The sequence below is a fragment of the Podarcis filfolensis genome (assembly GCF_964270895.1).
Source record: "Podarcis filfolensis genome assembly, chromosome: 10".
In the NCBI taxonomy this organism is placed as follows: Eukaryota; Metazoa; Chordata; class Lepidosauria; order Squamata; family Lacertidae; genus Podarcis; species Podarcis filfolensis.
The window spans coordinates 42,226,684-42,245,495 of NC_139612.1; the positions used below are offsets into that span (position 1 = coordinate 42,226,684).

An 18,812-nucleotide genomic window follows, 5' to 3' on the forward strand; every position below is an offset into this window, starting at 1 on the left:
TTTTCTTAGTGGTTGGGCAATGGACTTTCAAAATGGCCTCCTCAGCCTCCAGGAACTGTGGGAAATGTAGTGGATGGTGATGAGTTCTAAAACTCAAAATATTATGAGTAGATAATGGAAGACCTGGTTAGTTTCTGGTCAAATAAGTACAAAGTGTGGTACGCTGGAACGAAAGAATGGAGCATCTGAATTTTGAATCCTGTGGCCACTTCTGGTGGTCCTATTTTTTAAAAAGTAAAATGTAGAACTGGAGAATGTTCAGAGAAAAGCGCTATTAATGTGACGGTAGATGATACGTGTGTGAAATAATTCTAGGTTTGTTAAATTTGCCTTTTTATTATTTTTCCTTTTTTTATAGACTTTATCAGATTTGGACAGCAATCTAAAATACATTACAGATACAGTTAAGGTATGTAATGTTTCACCTGATTTACTTCTAAGAAATTTTCTGTCATCATTTTGATTTTTATATCTTTATTAAACCTTTTGCCCTTTGTAGCTGAATGCTTTTGATCCACGTCATCTTGATGATATCAATTTCGATATCCGCTTGTCAGCATTTCAAGACATCACTTCTCATATCAAGGCAATGAAAACAGTGGATGTCGACTACCTTATTCCAGTAATGCATAACTGTTTCTATACAATACAGGTGAGCCCATGCCCATGTGGAAAAGATCTGTCCTTTATGGTAGAGCTCCTGGAAATGTATTCTCTATTTTTTTTAAAAAAAAAATTGATCATTTCGCAAACTGAAAAATACATTTATCTGCATATCTTTCCCCTTATACCATCAATGAGATTAGAAACTCCTGCTTTATTATTTAGTTAAAAAAAATTTAGAATATTCCTTTTGAACCCAGAAGGCACCTCCGCGGAAGTTGTGCATGTTTGCAAAACAGCCATAAGCTATTTTAGGTGAGCATTATAATTACCTTTTGGATGCTATATGAGTAAATACCTGCAGCAGCATATATCTCAAGAGAGGTAAGAGAGTTAAGGAAGAACCAAAAATAATCTTACATCTAAGATGGCGGCAGCTTTCAGAATCTCTGCTTGTTCCATTTCCTCTGCCTGATACTCATCAATTCTCCCCACCTTCCTAGTATCTCCCCTCAGTGCCACAAACTGGCTTTTTCTGAGGGTCCCCAGGGGCTTAGGAAAATACATTTTTGACAGTATTAGGGGACAGCATAGGAAATCCCTGTTTGTGTGGACTTTGGCTGTGTTTTAAAAGATAGTAAGCATGTGGGTTATCGTTGCTAGCTCTAAAATGACAAAAAAAGTCTTTTATTTCACAGGAAAATATGATTGATTCATAGTGAGCTTCATAACAATTTTATGGTACTTTTTACATATGGCTTGCAGATATTTAAAGCTTCTAGGTCTATTGCTCCCATTACAACTGCTCTTGAGTTGTTGTCGGGGGAGCTGGTTTATATTTTATCGATGATTATATTCATGCGTATTTCTGAGTCTCTTTTAATCTACGGTTTCAGGGGCATCTCTTGTAATCTCAGCTGCCATAATCTTTTTCTTTCTTTAGTTAGGAGAGATGTCTCTAAGTGACAGTGCCATCCTCTGTCTGAATGCTATTATCAACCTGTTTGCTGAAATCAGTCACGCAGAAGAGGAATACAAGGAAATCATTCATCACACTCTTCTAGAAGCTTTGAGAAAAGGGCTGAAGAACAAGACTGAGGTAAAAAGCTGGTTATTATTTTTAATTATATACTGTTTAATGCCAAAATAGGCTTCTTGGTGGTTTATAGAATATAAAACCCAGTTATATAACACGATTGAAGTTCCATTTCCCATGAAACAACCCCATTAAAACGCAACAATTAAAACAAGAAACTCTGGTCAAGAGATCAAGGGAATGTCTGTGTGGACAGGTGCATCTTCAGCACATGTTGGGATGCCTCTCATATTTCAGCAGAGAGTGCGTTCCATTGGTGAAGAAGCCCACCTCTGCATCACCACAAGCCGATAATCATCAGGCTGACTGCTGTCTGACTGCTGTTACATTTCAGGAGGAAACATTACTGTGAAGGAGAATTGTACAAGTGATGCCCTATTCTAGTATTTTGAAATGAGACAGGGCCATGGACAGGCTTCTTATTGAACAAAGCACCCAATGTGGCTAATGATAAGATGCAAATATTTTAAAAAGCATAAACAAAATGCTTCTGTATTGTTCCTATTACCTTACCTACCTACCTTCCTTAGCATGTTTACTGCAGCCCAACATGTTGACGAGTGCAAAATATGGCAAATAAGCTAAATTCTAGGGGAGGGGTTGATACAATGGTGTGGAGAGGATGTGGGGCCACGTGAGATGTCTTGCCATGTGCTACCACCACACTTCCCTGACATGTTCATTCAGATAACAGCAGGAGTAGTTCAGGTACCAATGTAAATATGTAGAGCCCCTGATCTAAACAAAAATCTATCGAGGAATGTTTAATACGTGTGGATGTCAGTCTAGTCCCAAAGGGAGAAAGTTTCAAAAGCATAATTCTGGTTTTTGTGTTTGTTCTTGCATGGTTGTTCTTGCTCAGTGTGTTTCTAAAAAAGAAATAATCAAATGGCTGCATTAAAAAAACACCAAGCCACACACTTTCACATTTCCCTTGGTATTTTGTTACTTGCTGCTTTCAGAGCATTCAGCAGGATTACACATCATTGCTCTCCAGCTTGATTCGAGCATTTTCAAACCACCCAGAGTTTCAGGACTTGGTCCAGCTGACGGATGTTCATGATCCAGAGATGGACTTCTTTGAAAATATGAAGCATATTCAGGTATAATGCAATCCTGTTCTTTCCGCTGGACAATAGTTGTATGATAGTGGAAAGATGGGAGATACTTCATCTTCTTCTGTGAATGTAAATCTTTGCAAGTGCCTGCCTCGTTTTTCAGTCACAAATCATTGATCGTTGTGAGAACAATAGCTCTTTGCGTGTGTGTTTTGATTTAATGGCTATAATGTCATTTACACTGTTTTAGCACATGGTAAGCTTTGCTGTTAATGTCACATTTAAAAGGCAGCAGCTAGAATTTTATGCATTTAATCAGAATGTATTTTCTCTTATTCAGTGTCTCAGTTTGAGAAATAGACAGAAGTGTGTTGTAGTACTCATCCAAAAAGGTGTCGTTTCTCCCCCTCCCAGCTGTTAAGAGCTGGTGAAACTTTTGATAGATTATGACACCCAAACCTCCTAGGTCTACTGAATTAAATATGGGCCCTCACTCAGTGAAAACTTTTGTATCTCTCTTAGATCCACAGAAGGGCACGCGCCTTGAAGAAATTGGCTAAGCAACTAGCTGAAGGCAAAATCACACTCTGTTCCAAATCTCTTCAGAATTACATTATGCCTTACGCAACTACTACTATCTTTGACGAGAAAATGCTTAAGGTAAACTTTTAGCATACAATGGTGGGAACTACTTTTATTTCATAGCCCTTAGTGGCATATTTCTGTAAGTGCAACAGGGTGATTTCCCTTTTCATGAGGAGAAAATAAAGAGTGTTGGGATTTGGGTTGAGATTTTTTTAAAATGAAGTGCCTCCCAAGCATGGTACTTATTTGAAATGTTTGTTAAGGCTCTTATTTCGAGCTGCCCTTTTAAAGAAGGAACAGTGCATAACAATTTCTGGGAACTAAACTTTGCAGAGTTCTTCTTTGTCTGTTATCTTCATAATTTAGTTTTTTAAACATGTACATGTATTTATTTATACATACATACATACATACATACATACATACATACATATCCTGCAGTTCCTCCAAATAGTTCAGTGAGGGAGGCCTACGTATTTCTCTGTACCACTTCTCCTGATTTGGAAGAATTGCATTCATACAGCAACCCTGTGAAGTAGCTTAGGCTGAAAAGAATGTGACTTCCTCAAGGGCACCTGGTGAGCTTTATGGCTGAGTGAGGACCTGAACCAAAAGCTCCCTACTTTTGGTCAAACGCTACCAGGGACAGATAATTGGTGCCATCAAGATGTCGCTGTACTACAACTTCCATCAACCTGACCATTGGTCATGCTGGCTAGGGCTGATGGGAATTGTAGTCTCAACATTTGAAGGACACCACAACAGCTATCATTGCTCTTACCACTACACCACACACCTCACAACTTCAGAATTTAATAATGAGGGGGAAAGCTTCAGATAGGTCTCTGAATATTGCAAAGCATGTTGCTTCTTTTGGGTATTTTGATGTGAAAGTGCTGGGATAGGTTTTCTTCTTGCTTCAACAGTGTCACTTTCGCCATGATTTTAAGGGAGTGTTGGGGATGTGGAAGGAAGCTTCTAGCCTGCATGGGCTTCGTTAGTCTAGGCAAGGCTTTTGTGCTGCTTGAAATTGGGAAGACCCTAAGGGTTGTTTTCTGTTCCTCAGTATGAAAATATGATAACTGCTTCGGTTGAAATGGTAGGAGCTGTTTGCAGACATCTTTCTTGGTCAGCGTACCTCTATCACTTGAAACATTTCATACACGTCTTGCAGACTGGACAGATCAATCAAAAACTGGGCGTCAGGTACTGTAAATGTCGGTTTTAAGGTTTCTCCTGTAATCCTGTGTGCACTTACCAAGCAGCATAGTGGGACTTGCTTTTGAGCAACCTTGCAGGGGTTTGCAATGCCAGTCACTCCATACTGATAGCATTAATAAGGAAATTGACACAGAAGGATAGTATCTCTGTGGACTGTTTTAAAGCTGTCGTTTTAACCGAGCTGATGACTATGTTAATGGGAGCATTGAGCCTCTGTCTGCGTGAAAAGAGAGCTTTATGTTCCAAGCACTTTTAATTCACTTTGGCCAGATATCAAAGAACTACTTTAGGAATGCTCTTGTCCAAAGAGATTTTTGCTTGCGTTCTTTGAACACTAGATTCCACTCTTCCCCCAGTGCTATACTGCACTTTGCTTTTTGAATGTACCCTCTGTTTTAAAGATTTGCCATGCAGCCTAGGGGGCACCTGTTCAAGAAACTCAAGCCCAGTGCCCCCATAAGTATTCACTTGAGCAGTTCTTTTAGTCCAGTCCTTTTACAAATAGAAAAGTTGTACCTTTTTTGGATTTTAGCACCTTTTATTTCTCTCCCTGCCCCTTAATCTCGTTGACAGTGTGCTCGTTATGGTGCTGGAGGCTTTTCATTTTGACTACGAAACTCTTGAAAAGCAGCTTGAGATGATTCAAAAGGAAGGTAAGGTTCTGATTCCTGCATCTGGTGGAGTGGGCTCCAGCTCCTGTAAGGTTGTGCGTCTCACGATAAATGTTGGTAGGCTTTCAAGTGCTGTGACTTTTTGCTACAACTTGTTAACACTGCGCCCTCTTTAGCATCTAATGCATTGTAACCCTGATCGCTGCTCACCTAGACGGCTATGTTCTACCACCGGCGCTGGAGGCTGTAATGCTTCTGAAGGCCAGTTGCTGGAGACTGGGGGAAGAAAGAGTGCTGCTGTGCTCAACGTCCTGCTTGCGCACTTCTTATAGGCATCTGGTCGGCGACTGTGAGAACAGGCTGTTGGACCAGATGGGCCACTGGACTGATTCATAAGGCTGTTCTTCTGTTCTGATATAATAATAAATAAACTTGCATGGCCATTACTCTTTGAATGCAAAACACAGGGCCTCTTGTTTCATTACGCATTTTAAAATCTCTGCTTTCTATTTTAAAAAGTTAATTATTGGGTTTCTAGTTCAGAATATCTACGTAATGCCCCAGTCCTAAACCTATGTGGAGTTATAAATAAAGCAGGGCCAGGCCTGCTTATTTCCCATCTCTGCTCTGTACTAATAAGGAATCCTCCTCATTAGGCACAGAATTCTGGCTAACAGTTGGGGAGAGTGGGAATGGAATGGGGAATCCTGGAAGAAGAGTGCGGCCTGCTAATATCTTACACAGGAGCGCTCTAGATTACAGGTCCCACTTTGTCCGTCTTGTTCCAACAAAGGACTTGATCGGCAAGCATCAAAGCCTTTTTTTCTCTTGATTATGCCTAGTAGATGCAGAAGCCATGGACACTGAACTGGAAGTGGAGAATGAAACAATGGAAGTGGAGCTTAGTGATGGAGAAGAAGACCAAGAAACCACCAAGGACCTTTCTAAAGATGCCAGTGAACAAACAGAGCCTGTTTCATCTTTGTCTGCTCCAGCCACTAACGAAGAAGACAAAAAAACCCAGATCGCTCTGAAACCAATTTCCTTCCTGCCTAGGGATAAGGAAGAGTTGAAATGCTTGATAAGTCATATTCAAGAAACAGTACAGGGAAACATCTTGCCCAAATTGCACAAATGTCTCATTGCAAAGGTACATTTCTGAGTCTTCGGGGTTTATTTTTAAATAGTCTTTAGTACATCTTGATTCTGGGAGCTAAACTAGATGAATTGTCATTCAGCAAAATAGCAAGTGGCTTTTAAATTGTGTGAATGGTCCCCACGTGGGGGACCAGTCCGGGTTAGGACTGAGGTGGGCGGCATTAACGTTTTGTCCCCTCCACCTCCTATTTGCATTAAAAGAAAAGCTCCCGTTTATGCCAGTTGTGGTCCTTGGTACCAAAGAGATGCTCTGAATACCGCTTTAAGTATACCAAATGAACCTCACTTTCTCCTCCTAACAACCTTGTGAGGTAGGCTAGACAGAGTGTCGGCTCCAGTGTTGTATTCTCTCCGGACGTAGATGTAAGATCATTGTCTTAACAGCTGGCAGTTGCAAATGCTATTGAGTAACTTTGGAGATTGTGTGTTTCTGTGCCCTGCAGGTCAAAAGAGATGAAGAGCACAAGCTTGTGAAATCTAAGGTTGTGAATGATGAAGAAGTTGTTCGGGTTCCACTTGCTTTTGCAATGGTCAAGCTGATGCAGACTCTTCCCCAAGATGTCATGGAAGAGAATTTGCCAAGGTATGTACAGTCTTTTCTAGTGAATATTAAGTTCCATATGGTGAAAATCACCTAGGGATATATATAGACATATAGATAGTGCATATGGGGGGATGCATACTTGCATATATAGGATAAATATTGTACAAACCTCTTGGAGTGATAATTTAAGCTTGTGTTTGGTTCTCTTCTGTTTTGCTTCTTTGTTGGCTCCAGCATCCTCCTGAAAGTCTGCTCCCTTCTGAGGAACAGAGCACAGGAAATACGGGATATTGCACGCAACACCCTGATGAAAATAATGGAGGCTTTGGGGGCACAGTATCTGCAATATGTTTTAAAAGAGATGCAGTCAACCCTCGTCCATGGTTACCAGGTATATAGTGCTGGCTTTCTTTTTCTTCCGCCTTCCTATTAGATAGGAGGAGGCGCTTATGGGCAGAGGACATTATAGCTCCTTAGCCCTGCTCCCTGAACTCACAATCTGCAGTGGGCTCTCCTGCCTAATTGACAGCAACACCAGGCAAGCAGAAAGCAGAATCAGTTGAGAAATTGGGTCCAAGCTCAGGCAGTTGGAAGAAATGCTGGATTGTATCGAAGATTAATTTAGTAGGTAACAGTAGCGGGTGGGGACTGCTGAAAGCACTATAGCAATCTTCTAAATACCATTCCAGTTGTGTATGTGTGTCATTCTTTTATTAGTTATCCTTTTAAATAACAAACACAGAGTCACTTGATTTCTTTTGCTCACGCAGGTCCACGTGTTGACTTTCACAGTCCACCTCTTGCTGAAGAGCCTCGCCAGCAATCGACTTAAAGTGGGAGACTTGGATCCCTGCGTAGAACTTATGACCGAGGTAAGTTCTTTGAAAGCGACGTTTGCTGGATGGAGAGAGCGTGGTGGTTGGTTGGGTGATACCAAACCGTTGCCTTCATGAAGGAGCCCAAGTAATACTAGGTCCTCTTCCTTCTTGACTAGTTGCACATTTTATCAGATCTTTTGTTTCTTAAAGGGAACACTCTTATGCCTAGTCAGATCATGGGTCCATCAGCTCAGTCTGGCAGCAGCTCCCCAAGGTTTCAACCAGGGAACTCTCCTAGCCCTATCTGTCAATGCTGGGGGTTGGACCTGAGACCTTCTGGGTGCAAAGCAGATGCTGTAGAAACTGAGCTCATCCCTCGCCCCTAAAGATGAACGCGTTGGACCTTTCGTTGTTCATGTCTGAAAAGGTGGATGCAAAATTATAACTGCTGCTCTACTGCTACTTACTGTTAACACTTTCCTCCGTGTCTTCTGAAAAGATTTTCAACCACGAACTGTTTGGGGAAGTTGCAGAGGAGAAAGAGGTGAAAGGCATAGTTTCCAAAGTCATGGAGGCTCGCAGAAGCAAGAGCTATGATTCTTATGAAATCCTTGGCAAGTACATAGGGAAAGACCAAGTGACTAAGCTCATTCTTCCATTGAAAGAGGTAAGATATATTTTCTCTCTCCGAAAGAGAAATTTGGCAGTGGCATGATAAACTACTAAAATATGGAAGAATAATGGGAGGACAGACTGTGACACAATGAAGCATTTTTATGGGATCATGCTACCGATATAGAAACAGATGTGTTATTTTAGCATGGTATATAGACTTTGCAAACATAATGATGTGTCTTTCCGAAATCAACAGCATATGGTCTAAGAAGGATCTGTAACACTAGGGTTTCCGTTTTAAGGTGGCTTTTCTAACGTCTACTTGCAGATTTTAGAGAATACTACAAGCCTAAAGATGTCTCGGAAGGTACATGAAACTTTACGCCGCATCGTGTCTGGATTGATAATGAACGCAGCAATGAGTGCAGAAACCATCCTTCTACTCAGCCATGGACTTATTAGTGAAAATCTACCACTGTTAACAGAGAAAGCAAAGTGAGTTTGTAGAAAGTTAATTCAAATCCAGTTGTCTTTTCTTTTGCTTGCTAGGATGATCAAATTGGCCACTTCTGAAAACGTATTTACTCACAGAAGTATGTTGGACCCATTTTTCCAGGATTGTTCCTCTGTCACAAAGACTGCTACTTGCAAGCCATATGTTGCAAAGTAGTGTCATTAAAGTCCCAGGCTTGCCTTGATTTTCAGTCACTCATGAAGTTTCGATTCAATGTAGTGTTGAACCAGTGGATCCAAGTTACAAGAAAGGAGATTCTTTGCAGGAGGTTGGACTATAGAGTCTCTTGCAACTCTACAATTCTAAGATTCTCCTCTTTGCTCAGTGTGATGTCTGTCCTCAGCCCTGATGAATTAAGGCCTTAATTCTAGCTGAAAAGTTTGTTTTGTTTTCAGAACCAAAGTTCCTGTTCCTCCAGATCCTCGTTTGCAACCAAAGAGCTGCCTCTTGCTTCCACCAGCCCCAGTTCGAGGAGGGCAGAAGGCACCTGTGAGCAGCAAGACAAACATGCACATTCTGGTTGAATCAGGGCTACGGGTATGTAAGAGATGCCCTGTGTGCTTAAAAATGAAATCAAAACATATTTCTTTATGCTTCAGTGCAGGAATATTTTGGGAAAAAACAACATAGCTGTGCTCTAGTCAATTTAATACTTCTTGTTTCCTTCATCTGATTGTGGTGGGTAGTATAGAATATACTCCTCTGACCACTCTAGCCATGCCCAACATCACTTCATAAGGGATGGCAGTAATGCTCATCTTCCCCTCATCTCCAGCTTGTGAAAAGTTTGAGGCAGTGGGTCAATTCAGACATAATGTTCCTTTTTGTCCAAGCTGTGGTTGGGAGGATTAGGACCATTTTTGTTGTGCTCACATGTTTCTTCCAACCCTTGCACGTTCTAACTTCATTCTTTATTATCGGTTTAGTGACAAACCACAGTTCACCATTACACTGAAACTGGGTAAACTATAGCTTGCAAAAACTTTAGTTTGCCAGTGCAGGTGTTTGCTGTTAAACAGGAAGTGAGAGGAACATAGGGCACAGAGGAAGGTTGGGGAGAGGAGTGAGGATGAATGCACGGGCTTATTTCATGCTGTAGGGAAATGTGGTTATGGAGATTTACTGCTTTATAGCGCACTTTTCCCATTGGGACTATAGGGAGATTTTCTTAGGTAGGCATGGAGCCATGAATGAGCAGCATAGAGTTGACATTGAGGGGTGGTGAGAATCTTTTTCCTTCATCCATTTACCCCATGCCTCTGATCCTTCATGTGTTTCTCGGGTCTTAATTTAAAAGCTGTATTTCCAAGATATCACTGAAATTGCATAGCATGTCAGTTATCTTCTGACGCCTTTGGCTGCTAACAACCCAAGGTTGCCCTTGCCCTTGATATATGCTGTAAGCTGCCCAGAGTGGCTGGGAAAACCCAGTTGGATGGGTGGGGTATAATTATTATTATTATTATTATTTTAAACAATTTGGTTTTTCAGATCTATTACCCCTTTTAATTTATTCATTTAATTCCAAGCACTTATTTCCTATTACAGCTACTGCACATGAGTCTGAAGAGGTCCAAAATAAATTCCTCAGATGATCACACTTTAGAAATGTTGGATCCTTTCGTTCAGCTGCTTGTCGACTGCCTTCAGTCCACAGATGTTAAGGTAGGATTCTGAACTCAATGCAGTAGCTCTAACCTCTGCAATGTTGGCAGATGGCAAAGTTCAGCCTGGGCCAAAATTCTTCCTTCATTCTGTCACTAAGACCAATAAAGGAACTGGGGGAAATTCCAACTTTCACATACTGATTGCTTAGAATCCAGTCAAGATCATTGAGACTTATTTTCCCGGTTTCTTAACTGACATCAGACCATGTTTCTGCAGTGCAGGTGTAATAGGAAACTCAGAGTTCCCTATTACACCTGCACTGCAGAAATATCATTTAATACAAACCAGAGTCTTTGCACCAAAGCAGAAGCATAATAGGAGGTGGGTGAAGGAGTTGCACTTGACATTGACACTTGCTCCTGACTCTTGAAAGACTGTCTACAACAATGGGAATTGCCACTCAAGCGTGGATTGTGCGGAGGGCTTTGGGAAAAGTGGCATCCCTCACGTCATCAAAAAGCTCAAGAATTCCAGTTTCAAGGGATTTGTGGCCGGTACAAAACATTTCTATAGCCCCACCTAGCTTTTTTTATTAAGTCATTTGTTCTCTTCGCAGGTGATCACTGGCTCTCTCCAGTCCCTTCTGTGGGTCTTAAAGTTCCCGTTGCCGGCAGTAGACAAGAATATAGAGCAGCTAATCGAGCGGCTTTTCGTTCTGCTGAAAGACTTTGCCAAGCCAGGAGCTGCTAAAGGCCAGAATTTTCATTTGGTTGTAAATTGTTTCAAAGTAAGTTATAACTGGTAGAACAGCTCAATGTTGATCTTGCAGGGTGCTTTTCTTCCAGACTCATGTGCCTGTGTGACATGGATGATTGGTGTGACAGAAAAGGGACTTCAGACACCTTTAGATCTGCAAATCGTTTTGAAAAAATTGTGTTCACAGAACTTTTTTTTATAAAAAAAGCTTTTATCTATGCAGTGATCCTCAGAAGCTGGGAACTGCACAGCTCACTAATTAGAATATGCAAGGGGACTGTAGGTGGAGACAATCCATTCTCTGTAATGGTCTGACCCACACATTGTGTAGAAGTTCCATTGCTATGCGGATTCTGAGATTTCAAAATCACACTGCACAGACACTTATCCTTGGTAACAAAATGAGACAGCCATGTAGCATTTTGTCACCACCCATATTTTCAGTAAAAACAAAGGTTTACAAAACTTGCAGATTGCTTAATTCTAAGGTCCCAAAGTAGTTTAATAGCATCATGCCATTGTAAAACAATCAGGTAAAACCATGTCGGTAAAACAAGTACATTGCTGCAATAAATAAAAGTTTGTGGTGAAATGGTAAAAATTCGAACATTCCCTCCCCCATAAAGTGGTTCTCACCAATCTGACCTCTGAGTAGGGGAACAGTGAGCCCAGAGCCTTGTCTACAAATTTTACAGCACTGCCCTATGAGGTTCCATTGTTTTTTAATGAGGCTTATTCCCTAGTAAGGGACACAGGTGGCGCTGTGGGTAAAACCTCAGTGCCTAGGACTTGCCGATCGCATGGTCGGCGGTTCGAATCCCCGCGGCGGGGTGAGCTCCTGTCGTTCGGTCCCAGCTCCTGCCCACCTAGCAGTTCGAAAGCACCCTTAAGTGCAAGTAGATAAATAGGTACCGCTTTATAGCAGGAAGGTAAACGGCGTTTCCGTGTGCTGCTCTGGTGCCGGTTCGCCAGAGCAGCTTCGTCACGCTGGCCACGTGACCCGGAAGTGTCTGCGGACAGCGCAGGCTCCCGGCCTCTAGAGTGAGATGAGCGCACAACCCTAGAGTCTGTCAAGACTGGCCCATATGGGCAGGGGTACCTTTACCTTTTTATTCCCTAGTAAATGTTTTGGATTGCAGCCCAAATGGGTAGGGAGGTGATGATCACACAACACCTGTAGAGAGCGCCCTACAAACTCTCAGGGGACTCTGAATCTTGGAGAACATTGTGTAATGGTCATGTTCATAAGTCTAAATTTTAATTACAGTGTGTAACTCTGCTTGTGAGGAATGCAAAGAGTCACATAACAGAGAAACAACTACAAGTGTTGCTTGGATATGCTGAAGAAGATATCTACGATTCATTACGACAGGCCACTGCCTTTGGCCTCTTAAAGGTATCGCTTGCACTGTAACAAGTTGTCTTTTAAGAATCATTTGTTGAAATGGAAATGGAAGTCTCGAATCTTTTTCCGAGTGTATAAAGCTGGTAGTTTTGTTTTGGGCAAAATTGTTTTGGGCAGATGTATAGAAAGCTGATCAAAAACAATGAAAAAAACATGAGTTTCAAATTGTATTTAACACAATACAGAACACAATCATGACTCAGTCATATGTTTTTCTCTTTTCAAAAAGGCGATCGTATCCAGAAAACTGGTAGTTCCCGAAATTGATGGTGTTATGCAGAAGGTTGCAAACTTTGCCATCACAGGGCAAAATGAGCAAGTTCGAATCCAGTGCAGACAGGTTTGTAGAAATTAAAGGGGGGGAGGGGAGGCGTGCTCATGCCCTTTTATCATAGCCACTGTTTTTCGTCAGCTCCCATTTTTTCAATTATTTTATAGCTGGCAAGAGCACAAATTGGGTATTTTTGAGTTTTAACCAATTGTTTCTTGTTTTCTTCCACCCACTCCCCCAGATTTACCTGAAATATATTCTCGATTATCCACTTGGTAAGAAGCTGAAAACCAACCTTCAGTACATCTTTGCCCAACTCAAGTAAGTGCACAGAGATTATTGTTTATTTTCTCAATAAAGGAAAAAAATAGCAACTACAAGGCTGGGCTTTACCCTCTGGTCAGAATGGGGACCCCCTGCAGACAACGCAGTAATAGAGCCATGCAGGGCCAAGACGTTAGGATAAAGCCTCAGTAGAGTATTGGAAGCAAATTATATCCTCTGTACACTGCACATGTTCCCTCATTGGTTATGAAGTTTTGTTCTGTGTTCCTGTTGACATTTTTTTTCTTTGTATATGAATGAATAATCGCATTAGGAGCACAGGAAGCTGCCTTTTACCAGATCCAGACTCTTTACAGTGGTGCCTCGCAAGACGAAATTAATTTGTTCCGCAAGTTTTTTCTTCTTGCGAGTTTTTCGTCTTGCAAAGCATGGTTTCCCATAGGAATGCATTGAAAATCAATTAATGCGTTCCTATAGAGACCGCTTGCCAGGCTGGCGGTGCGGAGAAGGGCTTTTCTCCCCACTGCAAGCCTTCATAATAATAATAATAATAATTTATTATTTATACCCCGCCCATCTGGCTGGGCCCCCCCAGCCACTCTGGGCGGCTTCCATAGAAACCAAAAATACAGAAAAATATCACACGTTAAAAACTTCCCTGAACAGGGCTGCCTTAAGATGTCTTCTGAATGTCAGGTAGTTGTTTATCGCTTTGACATCTGCTGGAACGGCGTTCCACAGGGCGGGCGCCACTACCGAGAAGACCCTCTGCCTGGTTCCCTGTAGCTTTGCTTCTCGCAATGAGGGAACCGCCAGAAGGCCCTCGGCGCTGGACCTCAGCGTCCGGGCAGAATGATGGGGGTGGAGACGCTCCTTCAGGTATACTGGACCTTGGCTTCAGGACAGGTACGGGAACAGAGGGGAAGGCGCGCAGCGCTTCTCCTCTGTTCACGGGGCTTGCGGTGGGAGGAGGGTTTTTCCTCCCCACCGCCAACATTCAGAACAGCATTCTGAATGTTGGCGGTGGGGCGGAGAGACCTCCTCCCGCCGCCAGCCTTCGGAGCAGCCTTCCGAAGGCTGCCGGTGGGGCAGAGAGACCTCCTCCCGCCGCCAGCCTTCGGAGCAGCCTTCCGAAGACTGGCGGCGGGAGGAGGTCTCTCCGCCCCACCGCCAGCCTTCGGAGGAGCCTTCCGAAGGCTGGCAGCGGGAGGAGGTCTCTCCGCCCCACCGCCAGCCTTCGGAGGATGTCCGAGGACAGTGGGGAAGACGCGCTGCGCTTCCCCGCTGTCCTGGAGATTTCCCTATGGGCTTTCGTCTTGCGAAGGAAGCCCATAGGGAAATTTGTTTTGCGAAGCGCCTCCAAAACGGAAAACCCTTTCGTCTAGCGGGTTTTTCGTCTTGTGAGGCGTTCGTCTTGCGGGGCACCACTGTACCTAGCTATGTGCTGTGTATTCTGACTGACAGTGACTCCCCAGGGTCTCAGGTGGAGATCTTTCACAAGAAAAGTTGTATGGAGGAAGAAAGTGGTTTGTCACATATAACATCTGAGATTCCAGTGATGACCATCATATGTATTTAACTTCTTGCTCGCATTCAGCTATTAAAGAAAAGACACATTAACATTCTTCAAGGCCAGGTGTTTGCAAAAGCAAGGTGTAATATGAAAATATATGCTATGCTGTGTACTTTTCTTAAATACAGCTCCTAAGTCCCAATAGATGCAAAGGAACTTAACTTCTGATTAAACATGTGCTGGATTGTGCTATTAGTGTGCCAAAAAATTACTGCAAGTCTTGAGGACACTGACCATACTGTTCTGTTGTTGCCGTAGTTATGAATATGAGACAGGGAGAGAATCTGCTTTGGAAATGATCGCTTACCTCTTTGAAATGTTCCCCCAGGTAATGTATAACTGCATCACAAACTTCCCACCTTTACCGTATTTCAGCTTGAACCCTAGAATATGGCATTTCATATAAGACATTAAGGCTGGATGGGAGGTATTCCCATTGAATTTGGCAGGATTTACTTTTGAGAAAACATGTATAGGATATGGGGCGCTGCTCACATACATTTTCCTGAGCGTGTTGCTGTGTTGCCTTTTCAGAGTATGCTGGCATTGCTGAGGACAAATACGGCCTGCGTGGATTGAATTTCATATTCATTTTTCTTTCTTTGTCACATTTGTAACTGCCCTTCTTACGAAGGGTTTGAGGAAGCATACATGCTGCTCCTCCACTTTAACTATTGCAGCAACCCTGTGATGATGTAGATCCACCCTCATATTGCCCCTCTCCTCTTTGCTGCACTGTGTTTCTGAGTCAAGGAACTGCCATTTCCCAATTTGTCCAACTTGGGAAATGAAACAAGACCTAAAACCATGGTTTGAAGTTTCACAGTTTGGAATTAGCAGGAAACTGCGATTAATCAACCCAGGAAGACTTCAGTCACAGGGCAGCAAGGGGGTGGAGCTCATGAGCCCCAAGGCTTGTACATACCTTGACTTCAGAAGCTGAGGGACACCTGGACTGGCCACAGACTAGGCCAGAGTCACCCAATGAGCTTCATGGCTGAATGGGAATATTCCCCCTCTCCCCACCTGCATTTCAGCTCAGTATTCATATAACCAATAACTGTACACTACCCTCAACACTTGTCTAGACAAGCAGCTGAAACACCCCTGGCACAGAACCAAAAGCTGGTCTGATTGCTTTGACAGGTTTACAGGGTGGTGTGGTGGTTGGATACCAGCATTTTTCATGTAGTCTAGAGATTGCCAACAAACAAGCTTACTGACTTCCCCTTTCTTCTTTTCTTCAGGGTTTACTGCACCAATTTTGTGGGCTTTTCTTTGTCCCACTATGTATGATGATTGTAAACGACGATTCGGCAAAGTGCAAAAAGATGTCAGCTCTGGCAGTCAAAGGTCTCCTCAGTAAGATTAGCCCTGGAAACAGAGACCTGATGTTTTCCCTGCTCACCTCATGGTTCAAGAGTGACAAGGTACCGCTTACAGCAGTAGTTTGACTACTGTCCTGTACAGAAGTTTTTGCTAGATGAATGAAAACGAGAGAATGTCAAGAGGTGAATCCTTTGGAGGAGAGATTGTGTTCCATTAGCCTTCCTTTGCTGGTGGAAGAATAGCACTATAATTTATAGAGCCTTCATAACTGGGCCAATTTCTTGTGGGGTTCAAGAATTATGGCTGGCTGTGTGTTTGAGAAGGCAGTTGTGCCCACTATCTTGGGAAATCTCTTCTGCAGAGATCCTGACTCACTCCCTTCCTTCCTTCCTTCCTTCCTTCCTTCCTTCCTTCCTTCCTTCCTTCCTTCCTTCCTTCCACAAAAATCTCCACTAATATGATGTTGCTCCTTTCTGACAGCGTGTGCACAAGAGGCTAGCTGCTCATGCCTGTGGAACATTTGTTGAAGCTGAAGGAATCGAATTTGAAAAAAGGCTTGGGACCATTCTCCCAATTATCGAGAAAGAAATACATCCTTCAGATTTTAGAGATGTAAGTCATTAATTGGGGCTGTTCCTAGTAGGCTGCCAGTTTGTAGAGTGAAAGTAGATCTTTGGCCCCATAAGTATGTTGATGGTCTCTCTATCCTTTCCCTACCTACCCAGTGGTGCAGTGAAATAAATTTTTAAGATTCTTTCAAATTATTTTTATAACTAAAACCATTATATGTGAAAAACCTATACATTTCCATATCCTGATTTTCATAACAAGGGTTATAGACCAATAAATGTTTCAACTTCAAAACAAGGATAAAAAACATTAACACTCGAATAACAAGGTGTCTTTGCAGTATTTTACAAATTCATTTTATTTTGACGATTCCATCACTAGGTGGTATTCAAGATTTGCTTTGTAGTAGCTTTGGTTACACAAATAAAAAATAAAAATACAGTGGTACCTCGGGTTAAGTACTTAATTCGTTCCGGAGGTCTGTACTTAACCTGAAACTGTTCTTAACCTGAAGCACCACTTTAGCTAATGGGGCCTCCTGCTGCTGCTGCGCCACCGGAGCACGATTTCTGTTCTCATCCTGAAGCAAAGTTCTTAACCTGAAGCACTATTTCTGGGTTAGCGGAGTCTGTAACCTGAAGCGTATGTAACTTGAAGCGTATGTAACCCGAGGTACCACTGTAGTTCCAACTCAGAGCAGACCCATTGGAATTAATGGACATAACTTAGTACTGCTTATTAATTTCAGTGGGTCTGCTCTTAGTAAAACATAGTTGAATACCACAGTCTATTTCAATGTTGTAAAATTAGGCAGTTGACTGTTTGCAAAGTCAAAAAGAGCAAGTGTTGTTTGGTTGCGTTTTATATTTAGCCACAATTATTTAAATTGAAACCTCTTCACTGTTCATACACTGATGGCTTTTCAGGGTGTCATTCTTTCACTGTCCATTTTTGAAGGTTGCAGAAGAGACTGAAGAAAAGGCTGCCGACAGACTGCTGTTCAGCTTCCTAACTTTGATCAGCAAACTAATCAAGGAATGCAATATTATTGAACTAAATAAACACAATGAGATTCTGAGCAACATTTGGGGTTAGTAGTTCTGTCATATTATATTGCTCTTGAAACCTTTGGCACTTGATGGATCTGTAATGCCTAGGGCACTACTCACGTGAAGAGAAATGAGTTGTGTACAATGGCTTTTTAGTTTGTATTTCCAACTTCTGTTGTCTAACCTCTAGGTTACATTTCTGCAGTGCATTTTATGTAGGGCTGCCTCTGAAGGCAGTTCAGAAACATCAGCTGGTGCAGAATTTGACTGCTCTGGCTGCCAATCAGTTTCTGGGCTCAATTCAGAGTGTGGATTTTGACCTATAAATCCTTAAACAGCTCAGAACAGCAGTACTTCAAGGACCACCGCCCCCCATATGAACAGACTGAGGCCCTTATTCATGTGCCTCCTCCCCAAGAGGTCTGGAGAGTAGCAACACAGGAATGGGCCTTTTCTGCAGTGGCTCCTCATTTGTGGAACACTCTCCCCTGGGAGGCTCACCTGGCACCTCCTTTAGACATCTCTAGGTGCCAGGCAAAAACATTCCTCTTCAACCAGGCCTTTGCAATGTGTGTGTGGGAGGGGAGGGTTATTAGTTTGTGGGTTTTTTGTATTTTGAACTGCCCTGAGATCTTGCGATGAAAGGCAATATACTGTTTGATTGATTGATTGATTGATTGATTGATTGAATGAATGAATGAATGAATAATATTCCTCTGTGTATGAATAGGTATAGTTTAAGCCTATTTCTCTCTTTTTCTGAAGGTCATGTGCAGTCTCATTTATGGTACCCTCACAGCTGGGTGTGGTCGACGTCTTCTCAGATTTTTGGCTTGCTGTTTGCTGCTCACAAGCCAGAGGAACTTGTTAACAAATGGAGTAAAAGAAAGCTGGAAAAGAGTCAAGAAAGTACTACAGAGCCACCGGCAACTACCTTCTTAATAGAAGAACTAGACAAAAAGGTTAACATTGCCCTCCTAAATTGCCTTTATTGCATTGATACACATTTCAATTTCCCATTAGATGGCAGAAACAAAAATGAACATTAGTTTCAATGTCATGATAGAGCTTCACATGACTGTGTCTCTTTTTGTCTCTTAATATTTATACTTCTTAGGGAGAGCAGTTTCTTCACACGGGGAG

The 18,812-nt window shown here is 42.3% G+C and overlaps 1 protein-coding gene across 2 annotated transcripts in view; it reads left to right on the top strand.

Annotated features, from left to right (window-relative positions):
• UTP20 (UTP20 small subunit processome component) overlaps nt 1-18,812 on the top strand; it is a 58,733-nt gene that overhangs the window by 36,148 nt on the left and 3,773 nt on the right. The window contains exons 34-57 of one of the 2 annotated variants that reach the window (XM_083573614.1): nt 359-409; nt 500-652; nt 1,547-1,702; nt 2,662-2,802; nt 3,280-3,417; nt 4,409-4,548; nt 5,137-5,216; nt 6,017-6,324; nt 6,776-6,915; nt 7,111-7,267; nt 7,647-7,748; nt 8,194-8,361; nt 8,638-8,804; nt 9,219-9,360; nt 10,372-10,488; nt 11,048-11,218; nt 12,455-12,583; nt 12,822-12,932; nt 13,105-13,184; nt 14,980-15,049; nt 15,969-16,151; nt 16,531-16,662; nt 17,578-17,710; nt 18,435-18,631. In XM_083573614.1, the coding sequence (XP_083429740.1) occupies nt 359-409; nt 500-652; nt 1,547-1,702; nt 2,662-2,802; nt 3,280-3,417; nt 4,409-4,548; nt 5,137-5,216; nt 6,017-6,324; nt 6,776-6,915; nt 7,111-7,267; nt 7,647-7,748; nt 8,194-8,361; nt 8,638-8,804; nt 9,219-9,360; nt 10,372-10,488; nt 11,048-11,218; nt 12,455-12,583; nt 12,822-12,932; nt 13,105-13,184; nt 14,980-15,049; nt 15,969-16,151; nt 16,531-16,662; nt 17,578-17,710; nt 18,435-18,631 (3,366 nt within the window). The remainder of the gene's footprint in view (nt 1-358; nt 410-499; nt 653-1,546; nt 1,703-2,661; nt 2,803-3,279; nt 3,418-4,408; nt 4,549-5,136; nt 5,217-6,016; nt 6,325-6,775; nt 6,916-7,110; nt 7,268-7,646; nt 7,749-8,193; nt 8,362-8,637; nt 8,805-9,218; nt 9,361-10,371; nt 10,489-11,047; nt 11,219-12,454; nt 12,584-12,821; nt 12,933-13,104; nt 13,185-14,979; nt 15,050-15,968; nt 16,152-16,530; nt 16,663-17,577; nt 17,711-18,434; nt 18,632-18,812) is intronic. The other variant, XM_083573615.1, reaches the window with a different exon arrangement.